The sequence below is a fragment of the Ipomoea nil genome, unplaced genomic scaffold (genome assembly GCF_001879475.1).
Source record: "Ipomoea nil cultivar Tokyo-kokei standard unplaced genomic scaffold, Asagao_1.1 scaffold3199, whole genome shotgun sequence".
Classification (NCBI taxonomy): domain Eukaryota; kingdom Viridiplantae; phylum Streptophyta; class Magnoliopsida; order Solanales; family Convolvulaceae; genus Ipomoea; species Ipomoea nil.
In genome coordinates this window covers 2,530,400-2,550,845 of record NW_017619627.1, presented here as the reverse complement: position 1 = coordinate 2,550,845, position 20,446 = coordinate 2,530,400, and the positions used below count along the sequence as shown (strand labels likewise).

At 35.0% G+C, this 20,446-nt stretch overlaps 2 protein-coding genes across 3 annotated transcripts; one reads left to right on the top strand and one right to left on the bottom strand.

The window, feature by feature from the left end:
• The first annotated feature begins 360 nt into the window (after positions 1-360).
• Positions 361-2,241, top strand: LOC109168460 (1-aminocyclopropane-1-carboxylate synthase 3-like). Its single transcript, XM_019317484.1, has 3 exons — positions 361-670; positions 781-941; positions 1,041-2,241. Exons 1-3 carry the CDS (start codon positions 392-394, stop codon positions 2,011-2,013), a joined length of 1,413 nt encoding a protein of 470 aa, XP_019173029.1. The 5' UTR covers positions 361-391; the 3' UTR covers positions 2,014-2,241.
• An 11,436-nt stretch (positions 2,242-13,677) lies between these two features.
• Positions 13,678-18,710, bottom strand: LOC109168564 (branched-chain-amino-acid aminotransferase 3, chloroplastic-like). 2 transcript variants are annotated; one of them, XM_019317624.1, is made up of 10 exons: positions 18,451-18,710; positions 18,238-18,323; positions 17,762-17,939; positions 17,482-17,658; positions 17,264-17,395; positions 16,584-16,682; positions 16,356-16,472; positions 14,675-14,770; positions 14,204-14,316; positions 13,678-13,979 (listed from the first exon to the last, which is right to left on the bottom strand). In XM_019317624.1, exons 1-10 carry the CDS (start codon positions 18,589-18,591, stop codon positions 13,862-13,864), a joined length of 1,257 nt encoding a protein of 418 aa, XP_019173169.1. In that variant the 5' UTR covers positions 18,592-18,710; the 3' UTR covers positions 13,678-13,861. The 2 variants fall into 2 exon arrangements, with proteins under 2 accessions (XP_019173169.1, XP_019173170.1); XM_019317625.1 differs by having other exon boundaries at positions 17,762-17,936.
• Positions 18,711-20,446: the final 1,736 nt, after the last annotated feature.

Here is a 20,446-nt window from a genome sequence, read left to right as displayed (position 1 = left end):
TAATGATAATTCAATAATTTAATTTACCTAACTCTCTAACCGTTAATTATAACGAATTTTTTATAAATTAGAAATCCCTCCCCTCCATTAATGATCCGGACAAAAATAAAATCTTTCCGGGCCAATCCTGACGCGTCATTACTTGACTGCCAAACTCCTATATATAGGCCGAGGATATGCCAGCTGAGAACAACACAACATCCTATTCATTCAATACATTCCTTCCTTCTACCACAACCCACAACATCCTCTCTCTTTCTCTCTCTCTCTCTAAATTTTCCCCTTCCGGCGATATATAAGCGTTTTCCGGCGAGATATAAATATATATAGACACCTACAGAGATTAAGTGATCGAGGCATTACTTACAGAAGCTAATTAAGGTGATCGAAAATGAAGCTTCTTTCAGAGAAAGCAGCATGCAATTCACACGGACAGGATTCATCGTACTTCCTGGGGTGGCAGGAGTACGAGAAGAATCCGTACGATGAGGCCCGGAATCCGAAAGGGATCATCCAAATGGGGCTGGCGGAGAACCAGCTTTCGTTCGATCTTCTGGAGTCGTGGTTGGCTCAGAACCCCGACGCGGCGGCGTTCAAGAACGACGGGGAATCCGTTTTCCGACAGCTCGCATTGTTCCAGGATTATCACGGCCTCCCTTCTTTCAAGAACGTGAGTACCATATATATATATATATATAGGGAATCAGAATAATTAATGGTTTTTGGCGTTCTGGCAGGCCGAGTTACATTATCTTACGTTGTTTGCTTTAATTCTCCCAGGCTATGGTTCAGTTCATGTCGGAAATCCGAGGAAACAAGGTGTCCTTCGACTCCAGCAAGCTCGTCCTCACCGCCGGCGCAACTTCCGCTAATGAAACTCTCATGTTTTGCCTCGCCAACCCCGGCGACGCTTTCTTGCTCCCAACTCCATATTACCCAGGGTAAGTTGAATAACTCCAGCCAAGCTGGTCAGACTGTTGAATTGAAAAATTTTAGCCAAGAAATGTGGATGATTAAATTTGTGGTTAATGATTATGCAGATTCGATAGAGATCTTAAGTGGAGAACTGGAGTGGAGATTGTGCCGATACAGTGTTACAGTTCAAATGGGTTCAGAATCACAGAGTCTGCGCTGGAAGAAGCGTACGAGGAAGCAAAGAAACGCAACCTTAAAGTGAAGGGCGTTCTGGTGACCAATCCTTCGAATCCATTGGGAACAACCTTGACCCGACAGGAACTGAATCTCCTCCTCACATTCATCGACGAAAAACGCATCCATCTCATCAGCGACGAGATCTACTCCGGCACCGTTTTTGACTCCCCGGCGTTCGTCAGCGCCATGGAGGTTCTAACCGAACGGAGAAACCACTTCAACGCCGACGTCTGGGACCGCGTCCACCTCGTGTTCAGCCTGTCCAAGGATCTGGGCCTCCCGGGTTTCCGCGTCGGCGCGATTTACTCCAACGACGAGATGGTGGTCGCCGCCGCGACCAAAATGTCGAGCTTCGGTTTAGTTTCGTCCCAAACGCAGTACCTCCTGGCCGCCATGCTGTCGGACAAGAAGTTCACGAGGAAATACGTGTCGGAGAACCAGAAACGGCTCAAGAAACGGCACGCAATGATGGTGAAAGGCCTCAAGGACGCCGGCATCGGATGCCTGGAAAGTAACGCCGCCTTGTTCTGTTGGGTCGACATGAGACATCTCCTCGCCGAGAAAACGTTCGACGCCGAAATCGAATTATGGAAGAAAATCGTGTACGACGTCGGCCTAAACATCTCCCCCGGATCTTCCTGCCATTGTACGGAGCCCGGCTGGTTCCGAGTTTGCTTCGCCAACATGTCGGAGGAAACGCTCCACCTGGCAATGCAACGGATAAAGTCGTTCGTTGATTTAAAACCGGCCGACGAGGATCAGACGGTCCACAGCCCTCAGCATTCAAACAAGTCAAAGAAGAAAGGGTTCAGCAAATGGGTTTTCCGGCTATCGTTCAACGACCGCCAGAGAGAACGGTAGTCTGGCCACGGCGGCCGCCGCCTCCCGCCTGCGTGAATCCTTGATTTTTTTAAACTCAATTTCTTGAGTGTTGACTTTTTACTCAATACTTGGGCTTTGAGTCACCAAAATTCTTTTGTAACATTTTTTTTTTTCCTTTCAAAAATCTTTATGCGTTCACACTATGATGCACTCAGTCCATGTGGACGAGAAGTGGATTTTACTCTTCTTTTTTTTTTTTTTTACTTTCACTTTAAAGTTTCTGATATTGTAATAATATATACACATATACTATACTATACTTTGAAAAATTCTTGTATTGTACTAGTGTTCACACTTCACAGTCAAAATACTCATTTCATATCCTTGTAATGTTCATTATTAATTATACATCACATGATCGTGGGCCCTACTCATTTCTATAGAGTTTGAGTTGTAATTTATAGTTTATAGTTATAATAATAGAAAATTATGCCAACTACCATATAGTGTGTTGGCATCTCAGTTATCATTCCAAATGAATAGTCAATAGGCTTAGATTCGTTGGGCAGAAAATATTTGAAAAAGTAAAAAAATAAAAATTAAAAAAAATTACCAAATAAATGGTTAATTAATTACTTTGTTAACTATGTATCAGTAACAAATGGCGCGAGATTTATGGGCAAGATAGAGTCGTGGAAAGGTCATTGAAAAGGGAGATTAGTATTTAATTTTTACATCGACCGACTTGATCTATTAGGCCAAGTCAAAACACTAAGATAATCTTGGAGCTATTTTGTTCTTTATGCCTTCTAAACGCAATGTTTCTCATGGTATGATACACAAATATAATTAAAGCACTTACACCCTAAATAGCATCATCTAAAAAAAAAAAAAAAAAAAAAAAAAAAGAGTTATAGTCAAGATAAATATTAATCTCATATATATGATGCAAGTAAGAAAAATTAATTAATGAAGTTGGACTTAAATATAGGCCGAGTTTCCAAATAATTTTGTTGGCTTTTTCAATAGTTTATTACTCCATATATTTTATTTTTGATCGACCAATTGTATTGTCATTTTCACTTTTTCTTCTCAATTTTGATTTGTTTTATTCTTACTCATTAACTATTAAAAAATATTTCAACCTTGCCATTTGGGGCAGTTAAGAACCAAGTTACTAATGTAATTGTAATGCAAGAAGATTGGCTTAGGCCAAATTAGTTTTATTTTGGAGAAGATATCGGTGTCATACTAATAAAAAAAAATCACTTTTAATTCAAAATGTCATTTTTTTTGTAAGTCTCAGGGACCAACACTCCAACAGGTTCAAAATTTAGTAGATGTGTCTCATAACAATACCCAAATTAAATATAAACAATAGGGTGAACTTTTCAAAAAAGAGGTGAAATTTTAGGTACTTTAGTTTAAAAGTGATTTTTTTTCTTACCATTGAAAACTAGGTAAATATAATGTATATTAAATCAAAGTGATGCAAGTTAATAGACCATAATGGCCATTATGTTGTGGCTTGTAATAACAAAAAACCATTACAATTATTCCAAAGGCTGAACCCCAACCCTAAGGGCCCCCACACCCCGGCCCGACAGAGTATTTGGGAGGATGTAAATCATGGTGGCTTAACTGAACATGAACCACAGAGGCTAGACCGGTGCTCATTGCGCACAAGGAGCCCCCTCACTTTGAGAGGTTGCTCTCACACTGCCGCTGGTGAGTCTCGATCCCTGGTCATTATTCCAAAGTTTCACCTCTATAACCAGTTGAGCTACCCATGCGGGCCAAAAAACCATTACAATGCCCATCTTGATGGTAGATGGACTAGCTATTTAATTTAGTTTGGTACAAAATTCTCTCTGCAACGCCACCGTTCTCCAACAACTCATGAAATCATATATTATCATATCAACTATGACAAAAGGTTGCTTTTATATGTTTTAATATACTGCGGTTTGATAGTATCAATATTATTTTTTATAAATAAAGTTTTAGGTTTGAGCATCATTCCAATCAGAGTTAATAAAATTTATTACGGAGTATTTCTTATTATTTTCTAAAGTCGAAGCATATAATGGTAGAAGATAAAATTTTATATATATACTAATTAAGGATATATTTTTCTGTTGGAATCTCATTTTCTTCAAATAAAGCGAGTTAGCTTCTATACTACTTTCTTCGCAGGTTGGGAAGTATTAAGGATATGTTTTTCGCTGGAATCCCCTCTTCTACAAAGCAAGCCGACTTTTATGGCATTGAGGCAGAGAACACATACCAAAATTCTCAGTGATAAAGGACATGTATGTGGCGCTCTCATATATAGGTGATCAGTCAGATCGGTCGTGCTACATGTGGCCATTTGAGTGCTAAGGAGATGTGGATGTGTACCACAGCTGAGAGAACGTTTCAGGTGTTGCTTGTTTGTTAGGGTAGGATTCACCTTCTAGCTAGTTTAGCAGGTCGGTAAGCATACTATATATTGGCCTTGTTTAGTAAAAAATTGGCCTATATGCCAATTTTGACTTATTTGACCACTATTAATTGTTTGATTTAGTTAAAATATCAATATAACTGTTTGGTTAATTACCTTTTTGCAACTTCAAAATGTTAAAATTCAAAAAGCTACTCCAAATAACTTTTTCAATTAGCTTTTTCAGAAAAGAAATTATACCAAACGGTTATCAGCTAACAGTTAATTTACCAAACACTTTTCTACAACAACTAATGTTATCATCTAGTTATACCCTCTAATTAACACAATCAGCTAACAGCTAACAACCATTTACCAAACAAGGACATTGAGCTTGAAAGTAATTAGTAAATATCATATATGCATCGTATATCCCCATCAATACGAATTATCCTTCTTTCCAAAAGGTTGAACAACCTTAAGTGCCCCCACACCCCGGCCCGACAGAGCATCTGGGAGGATGTAAATTATGGTAATTCTCAACTGAACATGAACCACAGAGATTAGACCTGAATGTAAATCATGGTAACTCTCAACTGAACATGAACCACAGAGATTAGACCTGAATTATCCACTTGTATGTAAATTTTGAGGTGAAAAAATATTATATTCTATATAAGGTCTCAAATTCGACATCATAGATAAAATACAGTGAGTTGCAGAAGCTAACCAACCCTTCTAATATATATCCAACAATAAGTTGACACCAAATTCATTAAATAAAACCCCATATGATTACTTGATGTTGGAAGTTTTTAGTTTGACCACATTACCAATCAACTTACAATTCATCACTTTATTATTATTATTATTTTTTTTCAATCTTTCTTAAGGAACATCATTATTTGGATTAACATAAGCTGCCACCAACCACGCAAATGGTATAGGTCGAGGGAAACAACGTAATACAATTGGATTAATACTTAATCATATACTTAATTACGTTAAAGGTCAAGAGTTCACTTTTGTTTTGTTATTATAATAACACATTTTGTTATTATTAATCACAAAATTAATATTTAAGATCCATTAATCATTTGTTTAATTAGTGATAGGGCAAGTCGGCCAGGGCGGAAACTATGGTTAGCCATCCTCATTATTGCTAATCATCTGACAGTTATTGCAGGTAGAAATTTTTTAAGGAATTATTAATTAAAATTTAAAATTTTAAAATTTTAAAAATAAAATATATTATAAAAAAGGTGGTTGAATATAAAAGAAGTCAGATTCAGTTCCATATTGTCTTGTAACTCCAGAATATTTGAATCTTGAACATATAAGATTTTGTTCCTCCCCGTTGACTATCAAATCTCATGAAGATGTCATGTGTAAAGAGCAAATGGTAGGGCCAAAATAAAAGTTCATAAATAAATAAATAAAAGATTAGTTAATTGATTGAAGTATGAATTCAATAATATATGCAAGAAATAATTTTTAAAAAGAAATATGACACCTCCTAAAATCATTATAGTTGCAATGTTATTAAAATTGTGTGGTTTATAATGTGCCTGAATTTATGGAAAAAATATATATATAGATTAAAATTTGTAAGACTGTAAAGATAAAAAACTTACCATTGTGTCGAAAGCTGTTAATAATGTTATTATTTCCTTATTATATTTGTTATTATTATAGTTAATTATTGTGTGGTGTTGGATTAGTTGACTAAGCTAACCTGTTAGGTAGCTAGGAGTGATTTACGTTTCATATTTCCTTTAGTATTGTAATCTCATCTTTTGTAAGACTGTAAAGATAAAAAAAAATAAAAATAAAAATAAAAAAAAAAAAAAAAAAAAACTTAGCATTGTGTCGAAATCTATACTTAATAGCGAATTAAAGGTGTTATTTTATCATGCACGTGAATTGATTTGATATCAATTGTTAGGATTAAGTGATTATTATGTCGAAGATTATACTTGACAACATGGTTGCAGTAGGCGCTAGGCGCTAGTCGAGCGCCCGGGCAGCACCACGCGCCAAAAAAATAGTGGGAGACTTGCAGTTTGATAATTTTAATGAGGTTGTTTTCAACATTCAATCAAATAACACATCCAAATAAATGAAATAATGATAATTCATAAGTCATAATATCAAAATAATATTAAAAAATAAAAATACTCAAATATGAAATACTCAAATACTTCCATCATTCAAAGATTCAAAGTATCAAACTAGTCTACGGACGGCTGGACTAGACGACATCGGAAGAAATTGATCGACTCGGTCGAGTTGGCTGGTTAGGCTGATTTCGCCGCCTAGGCGGCCAGCCGATTTTTGGGCGCCTAGTAGTGAAAGTGGAACGGTCTAGGAGCGCCGATTTTAATATTCCGCATTCAATTCACTTATCGTGTGACTAGCTATGATTCCGTTGTTAGGATTAAGCGCTTAATATTAAACCAAATTAGTAGCGAAAATACAATTTTATCTTTTCAAATTTATAGAGCTTAAATAAGTTCTGCCAAACAAAGTTTTACTCGATACAACTAGCTAATTAATAATTTAGGGGTAAATATATTTGACATGGAGATGGAGTACAGTAAGCAATTGTCCTTAAAATAGAAGTGGAAGAAATCATTGACGATACACATACACATGCAAGCAAATCGCATAGATCGAAGTATCTTTAAAACAAAAAACTTCATCCATAATGTGTCGATGATAATCGTGGCAACTGGAATCTTACAATAATTATTACAAAAGATTTTCGACATACATCAATTATGAAATTCAATGATGTTGGAGTTATAATTTCTTATGAGTTTTCCATGATACGCGGCTAACAGTCTTTGTTCATCATTCATATATTTAGTATAGGACAAATACTTTTCACTCTAAGTATACATAAATACATGTCTCATACCTTTCAAAAAAAAAAAAAATAAAGGGAAAATGGCACTTTTTTCCCCTGTGTTGTTTACATATAGCATATTTTCCTCCTATGTTGTTTATGTAATCACTTTATTCCCCTTAATTGTTTTTGAAGTGGCTATTTTTCTCCCTCTCCGTTAAATAAGTGTTAGGGCTGTTAAATATAGGGTAAAAATGGCATTTCACTTCTTATTATTATTATTATTATTATTATTATTATTATTATTATTATTATTATTATGTGCTTAAATCATATTTTTTTTTTATTTTTTATGATAGTGTTTATTTTCTCTGTCTCATCTTACTTATCTTATTTATAATTTATTAATTAATTTAACTCTTTTTTAGTTACTTCGTTAATTTTTTAAATTTGATACTGCTAATTATACGTAAGCAATATATAACAACACGAGACCAAGTAAAGCAAGTAAATGTCTTTATTGATCACGGTAAAGGCCCTAAGTACAATCTACTTGGTTGCTCTGAGTACCGACTGACTGCGGTCGGGATTCTCTAACAACAACCTCTCGATCGTCCAAAAGTCCCTTACACTGTAGCTACCATGGGTATTTATAGCCGCTATGCCGGGGACAAGATTCCAGCCGTCCGGCATGCCCTCCACGTAGCCACCACGTGTCGCTCTCCCGGGTGCCCTGTCTGTCGTCGTAGACAATCGCCACGTGTCTTTCGTCAGCTCTCTCGCCAAAGGGCTACCGCTCGGCAGTCGACACCGTCGCTCGGGCAACTCCCGGTCGGCCCCCGACCGGGTTCTTCTCAAGGAGCCCGACCTGTTACCTGCAAAGACAAAGAGAAAAGGACAAAGGCTTCTCGGTCGTGGTGAAGCTATGTCGGTCGGGATATTCCCTACCAAAATTGTTAAATTAATTTTTTTGTGTTTAATAATATTTTTAAAAAATTAAAAATAAAAAAAGTTAAATTATACGGAGTATTAATTTAAAGAAATGTTAACATAGTTTATTATATAATAATAATAATAATAATAATAATAATAATAATAATAATAATAATAATAATAATAATAATAATAAGAAGAAGAAGTGAAATGTCATTTTTACCCTCATATTTAACAGCCTTAACACTTATTTAACGGAGAGGGGGGAAATACCCACTTCAAAAACAATTGAGGGGGATAAAGTGGTTACATAAACAACACAGGGGAAAAATATACTATATGTAAACAACACAAGGAAAAAAAGTGCCATTTTCCCAAAAATAAAAATACATGTCTCATATATAGTAATAAAATAAAATGTTCAGATCATAGTGTATATATTAATGTTATGAACTGAATATTATTATACTACACAATGATATGTAATTTGCTGGTAAAAGATCAAAAGAAATAATAGAAGAGGTTTTGGATCGTTTACTTTTTTTCTTCTCCATTTTCATGTCTAATTTTCATAATACTCTGAAAAAGAGGCGCCAACAAGATTCAAACCTAGAACCTCAAGGTCAATACATATTATTCACCCTTCTCATTTCTCCATTTGGAGATTTGGAGAAGTTTGTTTATGAGTTCTCCAAAATTCTTAAGAAAAGTGGAGCATGGAGATGGAATATGAATTTGGATGAGTAAATTTAATAAACAAGTTTTCGTTTTTCATTTTTCTATCTCTCCTATTTTCTATTTTTTTATATAAAATCTTCCATTTTTCGACTTTGATAAACAACGCATTTATTTCTTGTAATGTAATTTACAATTATGGAGTCAAAAGTCTTTTGATGAGACTATCTTTGGTAGGTAACTTATCAGCCATTAAAGTGCACACACCCCACTATCTAGACATGACTATTATAGTAATATATATAATATAATTATTAATGAGTTTTAGTTGTTCCTTGGTATTCTAAAATGTCCTAAACTATTTACTCTTTGTTAGATCCTTAAAATTAGGTCCAGACTACATCTCTAATTGATTCTTGTGAACTAGTGGGCTACTACTCTAAGAGTCAAGAACTAACGCAAGACATACATCGGATCAATGTCACAATGTGTCTAACCTAGCTAGACTGTAATTATTTATTTGGACTAGTTCAGATCTATTATCCCATAAGAGCATCCACATTAGTTGGGAAGAATGTGGGGATAATGTAAGAGTGATTAGGAAAGAGAAGGTGGGAGGGGAGAGAAAAAATAAATAAAATAAAACAAAACAGAATAAAAAAAAAAAAAAAAAAAAAAAAAGTTAAGTCAGGCGCGCCAGTCGCGTCGACTGGCGCGCCTGACGCGCCACCTGGCACGTGCACTGCACGCGCCAGGTTATGGCCACGCTGTGCGCGAAACGCGCACAGCGTTTCTTTCTTTCACTTTTTCTTTTCCTTTATTTTCTGACATTATTTTGTAATTTGCAGGATGATTATTTCATCTAATAACTCCATCCCACACTAGTGAATAACTCAATCCAAATTATTTCTTCTGAAATAACTCCACAATCTCCCCTTAGTGTGGATGCTCTAATTACGGTTTAAACATTTGTTGCATAAACATTATCATAAGAATATTATTTTATTATAATAATTTCCATGTTCTTGTTGACTGCTTGCATAGTTGCATGTGCCTTAGCAACATTTTTATTTTGTTTATTTATTTTATTTATATTGGAAGTGGGTAGGTCGAGCCGCTGTTAGGAACTGACTTACAAAGATTTGGACTGTTATTTTTGGTACATTATTATTATTATTATTATTATTATTATTATTATTATTATTATTATTATTATTATTATTATTATTATTATTATTATTAAGTTGACATAAAATAATTGTACAAACTATTCGTTCAACAAGTTGAAGATTATGGCCGGTAATTATATTCTTAAACTAATAAAAGATTAATTTTTTGAACATAAACAATGACTACTCCGCGGATAAGTTCTGACAAAGGTTGATATATATGATTTCCAATTTTTATTTTCTTAATTGATTCAAAAAAATTATTGAAAAATTCTCTAAAGTACTAAATTTCTTGCAACAACTATTTTCTTGATAAAATTATAATAACATAACTCTTTACCCACTTTAATTGAAAATAAACTTTTATAATGGTTTATTAGATTAGGTTCTTTGTATATCTTTCTTTCTTTTTCTTTTTTTTTTTTAATACTAATTCTTTTGCTAACTTGTTAGAATTTAAGATTGAGTCGATGTTACTTGGTTATACTATAAGTCTGTAATGCACGTTGGTTCAATTACACTAAAAATTTAAATATAAATATAGGAGGTTGCGGGTTTGAGTTTCACTGGAGGCGGTATTAACTCTTTGTGCTTTAGTAGATTGAGAAAGTAACAGAGTCATTAGCACTCAAAAACATTAATTAGTACACACACAAAAAAAATTAGTTTTTTTTTTTTTAATTTTTTTATTATAAGGAAAGGGGATACCCTACATAAACACATTACTTGCCTCAACTGAAGTTCAAACCTAGGCTATCACCTCCCACCTAAGGGAGCAACCCAATACCAATGGACTACAAGCCACTTAGTAAAAAAAAGTAGTTAGTAACATGATATCCAACATTTGCCTATTCGCATCCTCCCTACCCACCCCAAAAGAGATTAGAGTTGATTCATATATGTTACATCTTCAATATAGACTGAACTTAATGGTTACATTAGAATAGACCCCTCTTGAACCAATATTGGTCGATCGGCGTCCTTCCAACCCAACCCTAAAGGATCGGAGTTGGTCTGTATACGTTCCAAAATGTGTCTTTTCTTTTATATATACATAATAAAGATAAACAAGATGAAAATGTAGTACGTACTATACGTAGGATAAAATAATATTAGCATTTATATACACACAATAAGTAAATATGTAGCAACCCCAACCAAGTTAGTTAGACTACTGACTTGGTAACCACAACGTTACAAGTTTGACTTCTAATGTGAGTGACCTATTAATTAACCTTCTTGATCTGAGCTTGTCAGTTATATGACAACTTAGGTTGGTTTACCTCTTTGTGGTCATTTGTTGTCTCGAGTCATAATGTGAGGTTTACCATGTGCACACGTTCGAATAATGATTGCATGTTTAACCCAACTAAATTGGTTGTTGACTTGGTAACCACAAAGCTACAAGTTCAATTCCAGCATTAGCTGTCCTGAATTGATTTGAGTCAGTGAACTATGAATAACCTAGACTGATTTATCTTTCTATTATCATTTGTTGACTTAGAGTCATAATATAATATTATGACTCTAGTGACTGCGGATTTTTCTCATCAGATGACTCAAAAAAATAAATGAATAAATATATATGTGGATAAAGCAAATTAAAGTTTGTTGGGAAGAAGCATATCAAAGAATTGGCATTGCATGGCGACATGTTTAGACAGGGCGGGACGCGAATTGAAAAGCCTTGGATTAATGAAGGCGTTACGTTTGTTGTGAGTGTAAAACGCCACGGCTAAAACCCGCATTAACGCAATAATTATATTGCGATCGATAAGACAGCGGACATTGACAAGAAAGGAAGTGATTGTAAACGTAACAACGTAACTACTGCTGAGTGCTGGCTGCTACTACGTCGTATAATAATTATTATTAGTATCGTACGATGATATGATGTTAGGCTACATGATATGATTAGTCCCCGCAGGTACATATATGCACAATAATAATTGATATACGGTACAGAGAAGAGGAGATGAGAGGGGGGATTAATTATATATGGTTAATTGTGGGTTAGAGAGAGGGGGTGAAATTAGGAGTTTGGCACTAGACGTCGGAATTTATGGCAGGACGTGACAAATTAAAGAATGATTGAGGTATGGGGAGGCATATGGTGTTCACATGAGGAGCCATGGCAGCACATGACACACAATGGAACAGAGAAACATCTGCACATAATCCTTCAATGTTGGGATTGATTTTTTTTTTTTTTTTTTTTTAATTTATAATTTATATTTGCGCGTGTTTTATTGGGATAATGAAGGGATTGGAGGAAGGGAAGGGAGGACAAGGATGGAACATTCTAACATGACACTTTGTCCCTACTGCCCATACTTTGGAATAGAAGTGAAGTGAAGTGAATGGGTGCGGGCCGGGCTGGGCTTCCTCCATCATCAATTGTTGTTGTGTGAGTGTGAGCTACCAGGCAAGACAAAACACTTGAAAATCCATCGGATAAAATTGTTTCTTCCCTTCTTGTTTTTTGCCGTCAAGCAGGAGGCATTCTCCATCTTTAATTGCCGTTTGTACACATCTACGCACAAGAGTTGAAATCCTCAGTTTCCCAATCACTCCTCAAATATTCCGTGATGATCGAATCTCTACCTAACTTGCTAGTGGAAACAAGATTACATATTGATTAGATAACCACTTGAGTTATTCCAGCGGGATTTATAAATTGTGTTTTAGTGGGTATGCTTATAAATTTTTTCCAAATCGAGAATGTAAATTAAATCAAAAGTTCAAATACATGTGACACCGAGACATATTCCTGAGTACAATACAAATGCTTATAAATTTTTTTTGTTAGGGCGGGTAGAGGGGTATGTCCCAACTTGTGTTGGTGTGTTGTGGGCTTGACATGGCTAAGGCCCTTTTCCTCTAGCCCATCCATGTATAGGTCTGGATGTCCCCATGTCCCATAGGATGCAAATACTGTGTTCCTAAAAGGTGCCAATGTTCCATAAACCATTTCTAGCCTCACACATACGCATTCATTCAGGACCAAATATATATATTTATGTTAGCCTTCTTCCTAACACACAACTTTACGATGAAATGATTATTTATGTTATGACTTCCATTGACACGTGACAACTACATTCCTTTTTACCTATAAAAACACAGGAGGAAAACACAGACTAACCTGTTTGATTTGTGAAAAATATTTGAGGAAAAATGAAATTGAAATTTCATTAAAAAAAAAAAACAATTACTATGAAAATTAATTTTATTGTTTGATTGAATTTTGAATGGTAAGGAATAATGAGTATAAAAATATATATGTCTCTACACAATAATAATGATAATAAAAGTATGAATCACAAGAACAAAATAGTTATGTCAACTCACTTTTTGTTCCCAAGTTCTATGGAAAAAAAATACAACCCCCTCCCTTCGAAAAAACTTTTTCCTCAATTTTCTATGAACCAAATGGAGAAAATTTCATTTTCCTCATTTAAGGAAAAACTTTTTCCTTGCAAAAATGACCAAACCCCCCCTAAAGGTATAAATGAGTTGAGTTGTTTGATCAAAATTTAACTTGAGTTCGGTCAAAATCAAGCTCAAACCAACTCATTAAGTAATTGAATCTAGTTCGAAGTTAATTACCCTCTCTCTTTACCAAGAGCGAGCTAGAGAGAGAGAAAAAGGCACAATTCAAAGCAAGGTGTTTCCCCGGAAACAATATAGAAAAAGGCAGATTCTGTACACAATGGAATGAATCTGTAAACAAACAAGAACACAAAGTCCGACAAGCGGATCACTAGTTGCTAATATCTTCTGAGTTCAAACTTCTTGAAAAAGAAGGTAATAACTACTAGGTATCTCATGAGTTCAAGATTACTTCACTTCAACAACCCACCCCATCTTATCCTCTGTAATCCCCATCTGAAGTTGAGTAAGTGTGGAGTACAGCTGTTGTGAAACAAGACCAACTCCATTGCTCCCATATGTCACCCTGCAGATACATAGAATAAAGTGAGCAAAGTGCAATTTCCCCGCTTATTGCATTCACAATTTCACGTGGTCTCATGAGCTGTAGTAATGAAATCTAGTGGATTGAATGATATACACTTTATATAGTGGGGTGAGACACCAGTCCAGTTCTGTAAGTAATAGTCAAATATAGAAATTTTGTGCAATTAATCAAATCCATTCTAAATTGGGATAAGAAATTCTCACTTTTTCCCTAAATGGGTTATGCTTCCGACTGGTGATACAACCACAGCTGTTCCCGTACAGAACACTTCATCAGCATCAAGCAATTCATCCACTGAGACTGCTCGTTCCTCAACCTTCAATTATAAACAATCACAAGAAATTTTTAAAAATGCTCAAATGCAGTTATATTCAAAGTTGCAACTTGCAACTATGTTTAAAGGTTCTCATCCATTTGCACTACGAGCCACACCTAGCTATCTAATATGATCAAACTACTTTGTTCTGTCTTGCCTAGGTAACTAAGGAATGGAGAAACTTCACCGTATATTCAAGCTATGCACAAGTAACACGCTAAAGGGAGCAAACTATTGCATCTTGGCACCAAAAATCAAATTAGCAGATTTTTAAACCCAGTGATATGCAGGTGACCAAGACATGAAAAGGAAAAAGATCTTTTGCACAAGTAGGTTAAATCAGAAAAATATAAGGTACCTGGAAACCTTGGTTGACTGCAACATCAATTATGCTTTTCCGGGTAATACCAGGCAAGATGGTCCCTTTTATTGCAGGAGTTGCTATCATATTACCCTGAGGGGGTACAGGTTCAATATTAATGCATTTAAATAATAATGAACAAGGAAATGAAGCATGTGATATATTAGTCACAGACTATACTCAGCTAGTAAAGATACAAGGAGCAGAAGATAAAGTAACACAAACAAATACAACTTGAACATGAAAGTGAGAAGAGTACTAAATTAGAAACTTTGTTATAGGCCAGGATATCTAGGATCACATCACAGGCTTAGAAACTTAGGAATAAAAACGAAGCTTTTCTGGAGTGCTTCTCCCCAAATGAAGCGTTTTTTTTGGAGTGCTTCTTCTCCCCCAATCTTCCATTTAATAGGAAGCCAAAATACAAATTTCCCAGATGTCCCCTATTCAAACACCTAGGCATCTATTTATAAAAGATAAAAACTACCCACTACCTTAAAGTGCTCTAACTACCTAGGAAGTGGTCATCCCACTACTACTACTACAATAATAATAATAATAATAATAACTACTGCAGCAACACTTGTATCATTTCCCCGCCCATCAAAATCACATTGTCCTCAATGTTCAATGTGATGGTACACAGTTCTACTTTTTTTTCTTCTTTTTTTTTTTTTCTTTTTTTTTTTTTTGTTGTTGTTGCCTTCAAGGCAACACTGGCTGGAAACGACGCAGCAGCTGGAGTTCGCAAGGCAGAGACTGATGCGGACTGCCCCCTGGCCTTGACGGCGCTGGAGCTGTCTCGGAGTTCGTCGGTGGTGCTGCGTGGCTGCTGGAGGTGAAAATTGGCTTCTTTCCGGCCAGAAATTGTCGAAACATTGCATGTAATTCAGCCTGGTCAGCCAGCACTGCGTGAAGCGTTTGGACCACCCCACGAATCGCAGTAACAGAGTCGGCCAACGTTGTGTCACCCATGACGACTGGCTCTGATACAAATGTTATAGGCCAGGATATCTAAGATCACGTCACAGGCTTAGAAACTTAGGAATAAAAACGAAGCTTTTCTGGAGTGCTTCTTCTCCCCAAATGAAGCGTTTTTTTAGAGTGTTTCTTCTCCCCAAATGGAGCGGTTTTTTGGAGTGCTTCTTCTCCCCAAATGAAACTTTTTTTGGACTCCAAATGTTATAGGCCAAGATATCTAGGATCACGTCACAGGCTTAGAAACTTAGGAATAAAAATGAAGCTTTTCTGGAGTGCTTCTTCTCCCCAAATGAAGCGGTTTTTTTGGAGTGCTTCTTCTCCCCAAATGAAGCGTTTTTTTTTGGAGTGCTTCTTCTCCCCCAATCTTCCATTTAATAGGAAGCCAAAATACAAATTTCCCAAATGTCCCCCTTCTTCAAATACCTAGGCATCTATTTATAAAAGATAAAAACTACCCACTACCTTAAAGTGCTCTAAGCCTCTAACTACCTAGGAAGTGGTCATCCCACTACTACTACTACTACAATAATAATAATAATAATAATAATAATAATAATAATAATAATAATAATAATAAAAAATTAATAACAACAACTACTGCAGCAACACTTGTATCAAACTTCTTGCATCAATTACATCAATCCAATCACCCTAAGTAAAACAAAAGAAAATAAAACTTCTTACTGCAATTATTTACCTTCACCATAAAAACATTGCAAGAAGAAACTTCTTCCAGATATTTGTTGTGAACACTATCAAGGTACAGAACATCAGAATAGCCTTTTGCTTTAGCAGCACTCTGTGCCTTCAAGACCTATGAATTACAATCACAAGGAAAATAGTCCATGTGAGTTTGGTATTCAAACAGTAAGAAGTAAAATATGCAGAATACTCTTGCTTGCAATGTTTCCATGAAATAACTTACTGCAGCATAATTTCCTATAGTCTTGACACTTCCAGTACCCCCAGGGGTCGCACGATGCATTTCAGTCTCAACCACCAGATTAATTGGTGCTAAACCTTCCTGCCATTATATCAAAAAAAGCATAATCAGGGTAAACATTTAGAAAGGTAATCTTCAAAGTCCTGCCAAAGGACCTAAATATAAATAAACCGGTATGCATCAAGATACTAACAGATAACAAATACTAAAAGCTTTTGGAAGGTACTATTATCATTAACATTTTAACTTCCATTCATCAACATTGTACAATCTCAAAGACCAAAGAAAATGAGAGTGAGCTACTTTCTCCAATCTCAATTAGTTAAAGAAACCTCAATGAATGTAGTTTATTCCCCATGGCAGGTTTGCAGCACATGGTGACTAGTTAACAAAGCCAAACAATAGCATATACAGAAAAGGAAAGAAAATACTCCGTAAAATGCAAAATGCTACATTTACTTTACAAAAATACAAATAAATGATGGCTAAAGCAATTAAGAAATAGGAAACAATTTCCTTGTACACATAAGAAAAGACCTAAAGGCAACTAATGCATGAAAGGTAAACACACATTAAAAGCAGATGATACTAAATTATAAGCAAGTATAGAAATAAAGCATTCTGAAATTAAAGCCTAAGATACAAAGTTAAGACAAATATACCTTGAAGTAGTTACCCACAGGGGATACATAAATTATAAAAGTATATTCAGGAGCTGGGGCAAGACCAAGGACAGCTCCACTCCCCATAAGCAATGGCCTTATGTACAGTGATCCTTTCCCTGCTGGAGGAATCTGAAACAATAGAATTAATCAAACTCCAATATTTTAATATAATAAGTGGAAGTGATTCCACAAAAAAGATTGAAGTAGAGTTATACCCATCTCTCATTTGCTAACACGGTAGCTTTCACTGCTTCCAGAAACTGTTCAACTGTTGGTGAAGGCATGCACATACGTTCTGCACCCATCTGCATGCGCAAAGCATTTTCCTCAGGCCGGAACAACAAAATGTGGCCATCTTGTTTTCTGTAGGCTTTTAACCCCTCAAACAACCCCTGCAATATAATCAAGGAAATAATTATCCCTCAAAATGTCTTGGATTATTGACTTCAGAAGTTATGTTAGAATGTAGCTGCAAACAAAGGTCAAATAATTAACCTGGCCATAATTTAATATCCCTGCTGATGGGCTCAATTCGATGTTCCCAAAACGCTGTAATTCACCTTTAGTAAAGGTTTTACCTTGAGAACATTTCATGATATACATATAATCAGTAGGCATAAAGCCGAACCCGAGGTTGTCCCAGTCAAGGTCGACTACTTCGTTTGTTACATTGCTGTTATATAGGAAAATAAAAGCCATCAATAATTTGATAATTTTTGGAGAGAAGGATAAATTAATTTTATTATTAACAACAATTCTGAGAAAAGCTTTCACAATTGAGCCAATTTAAGTGAGAAGAACTGAAGAAGTTTAACAATCTTAACCAGGAACTTTCAACTGTTAGTAATTCATACAATCGTGAATGTAGTAAATCTATGAGCACACCATTTAAGCAAATCTATCTCATATGAACCAAAGACAAGAACGATTACTGGAAAACGAAACCGATTCCAGGGGTGAGAAGCACAAACCTCATGGGAGAGACCACTCGCGGAGCATTACGATTATTATTGCTGCTGGTATTACCGTCGAAACCGAAATGTAGCTGATTTTGAAGCTGCAAACAACTCTCATTATCAAATTAGACACTCCATTGCACACAAACTCACTCTCCGCACACTCACACGCTAGTAAATAAACTGAAATGAAACAAAACAGAGAATCCAGGACACGAATCAGAATACCTTGAGAGGGAGAGGACAACATAGCTTTTTGTCGCTCAAGGAAACAGAAGGTAGCTGAACAGAACCTCTTGACGGTCGAGGAAGACGGTGGTGATGAGCAGGAGTAGGCTGAAGTCCTGCGAAAACGGCGGCGCTCTCCATTTCTCCTCTCTTCGTCCGCCGTCTGAGCTTTAGCTTCTTCTTTGACCTTTGGAGCAGAGCCGCCGGAGAAACGTTTTATACACCTTACTGTTATAACTTACTGCTACGTCAGACCATGCGTGGAAACCGTGCGTTACCCTAATATTTTTATAATATTACTATAACTCGTAATTCATAATAATATTATTTCTATTTCTATCAAATTTCCCGTACAAAATTTATATTATTTAATTTTAAATATCTTGTTATGGGAACTTGTTATGAGATTTTTTAATTTATAATTAACAAATATAATTACGAATTACATTATTTAATATAATATGTAATATTTAATTAAAAAATAACAGTACGAAGTTGTTTTATTTGAATGAATATTCAGAATTTCTAATGATAGAAACCAGTGGCTGGTAATAACGTGTCCTGTGGTTTTTTTTTTCTTTTTTTTTTTTCTTTTCGTTTCTTTTTTTTTTTTTCTAATTTTTCTTTGCCCCTTGAAGTTTGGAATTATTAAATGTTTTACCCCATGAATTTACCTAATAGGCATTTTGATCCCCTCAACTTTGATTTACCATAAAGCTCGTAGTTTCTTTTTGAAGTATGCTCTAAAGTGAATAGGGTCTTGTGACTCTAACTTACAAAAGAGCACAATGACGTAAATCAATTTAGTTGTCCGAAATTGACCGACTCAAACCAAGAAAGATAATAAACAATTGTCACGTAAAGTCAAACTTCAAACTTTACTATCTAACCAACTTGGTTGGGAGTTGCCCCCAAAACACCTACGATCCACGTTAATTTAGATATAGAGTTGCTCATCTCTTTTGTAGTGTTATATGGAAGATCAATATTTGGCAAACATAGTAATTAGTAATACTTTTAAACTAAATATATATATATATATATATATATATATATATATATATGTGTGTGTGTGTGTGTGTGTGTGTGTGTGTGTGTGTGTGAGAGAGAGAGATTACATTTTTACAAAACCATACTTCTTTTGTTATAATTTACAATATATTATATACTATTTGATGTAAATGTACTTGTGTGCATAAACATTTTCTTTATAAAGTCTCTTTTAATTTATAGTTTTTTTTTTTATTTTAAATTGAATTTTTAGTTTATTCTTAAAATTTACAATTGATTTTCATGCTAGTTTTGAAAAAACGCAATTGAACTTCACAAAAAACTTAGAATAAATGAAGTAAAAGTTATTAAAAATATTAATAATATCCTATTAGATCATACTATACATGTGGTTACTTGTTACAATTATTTGATATAACAAAATATTATGAATTTTTTTCATGTTAATTTCCAAAATTATATAGAGGAGCTATGAGGTGTTTTATAAACTAACGTATAGGTAAAAGGTGTTTTATACACATAAGTTGATGGGTAAAAAAATAGTGCAAAGTATAGAGGGGCAAAATGCTACTCACCGTTAAATACAGGGGCATAGTGAAATTAACCATTTATTCTGGTGCCCATGGTCCGGTTGTTGGTCCCTAGATCCACAGATCAGCTATAGTAGTGATAGCTGACTCAAGGTGAGTAGATCTATTACAAATTTTTTATTTTTTAAAAAAATTGGTTAGAAATGGTCCATTGCAAATAGTAGCCAATACTCCAATAGAAATAATAATAAACACGTTATTTACACGTATCTCCATTTTATTTCACACATAATCCATCAAATTTAAAAACTTAACTAATATAAAAAAGGGAAAGGGGACTCTTAACATTACTCGAAAGTGCAATTAAACCATTGAATTTTAAAAAATGCAATTAAACACTCAAACTTGTTAAAATGAATCAATTAAGTCTAATTTACCGGTAACCAACAAGTTAC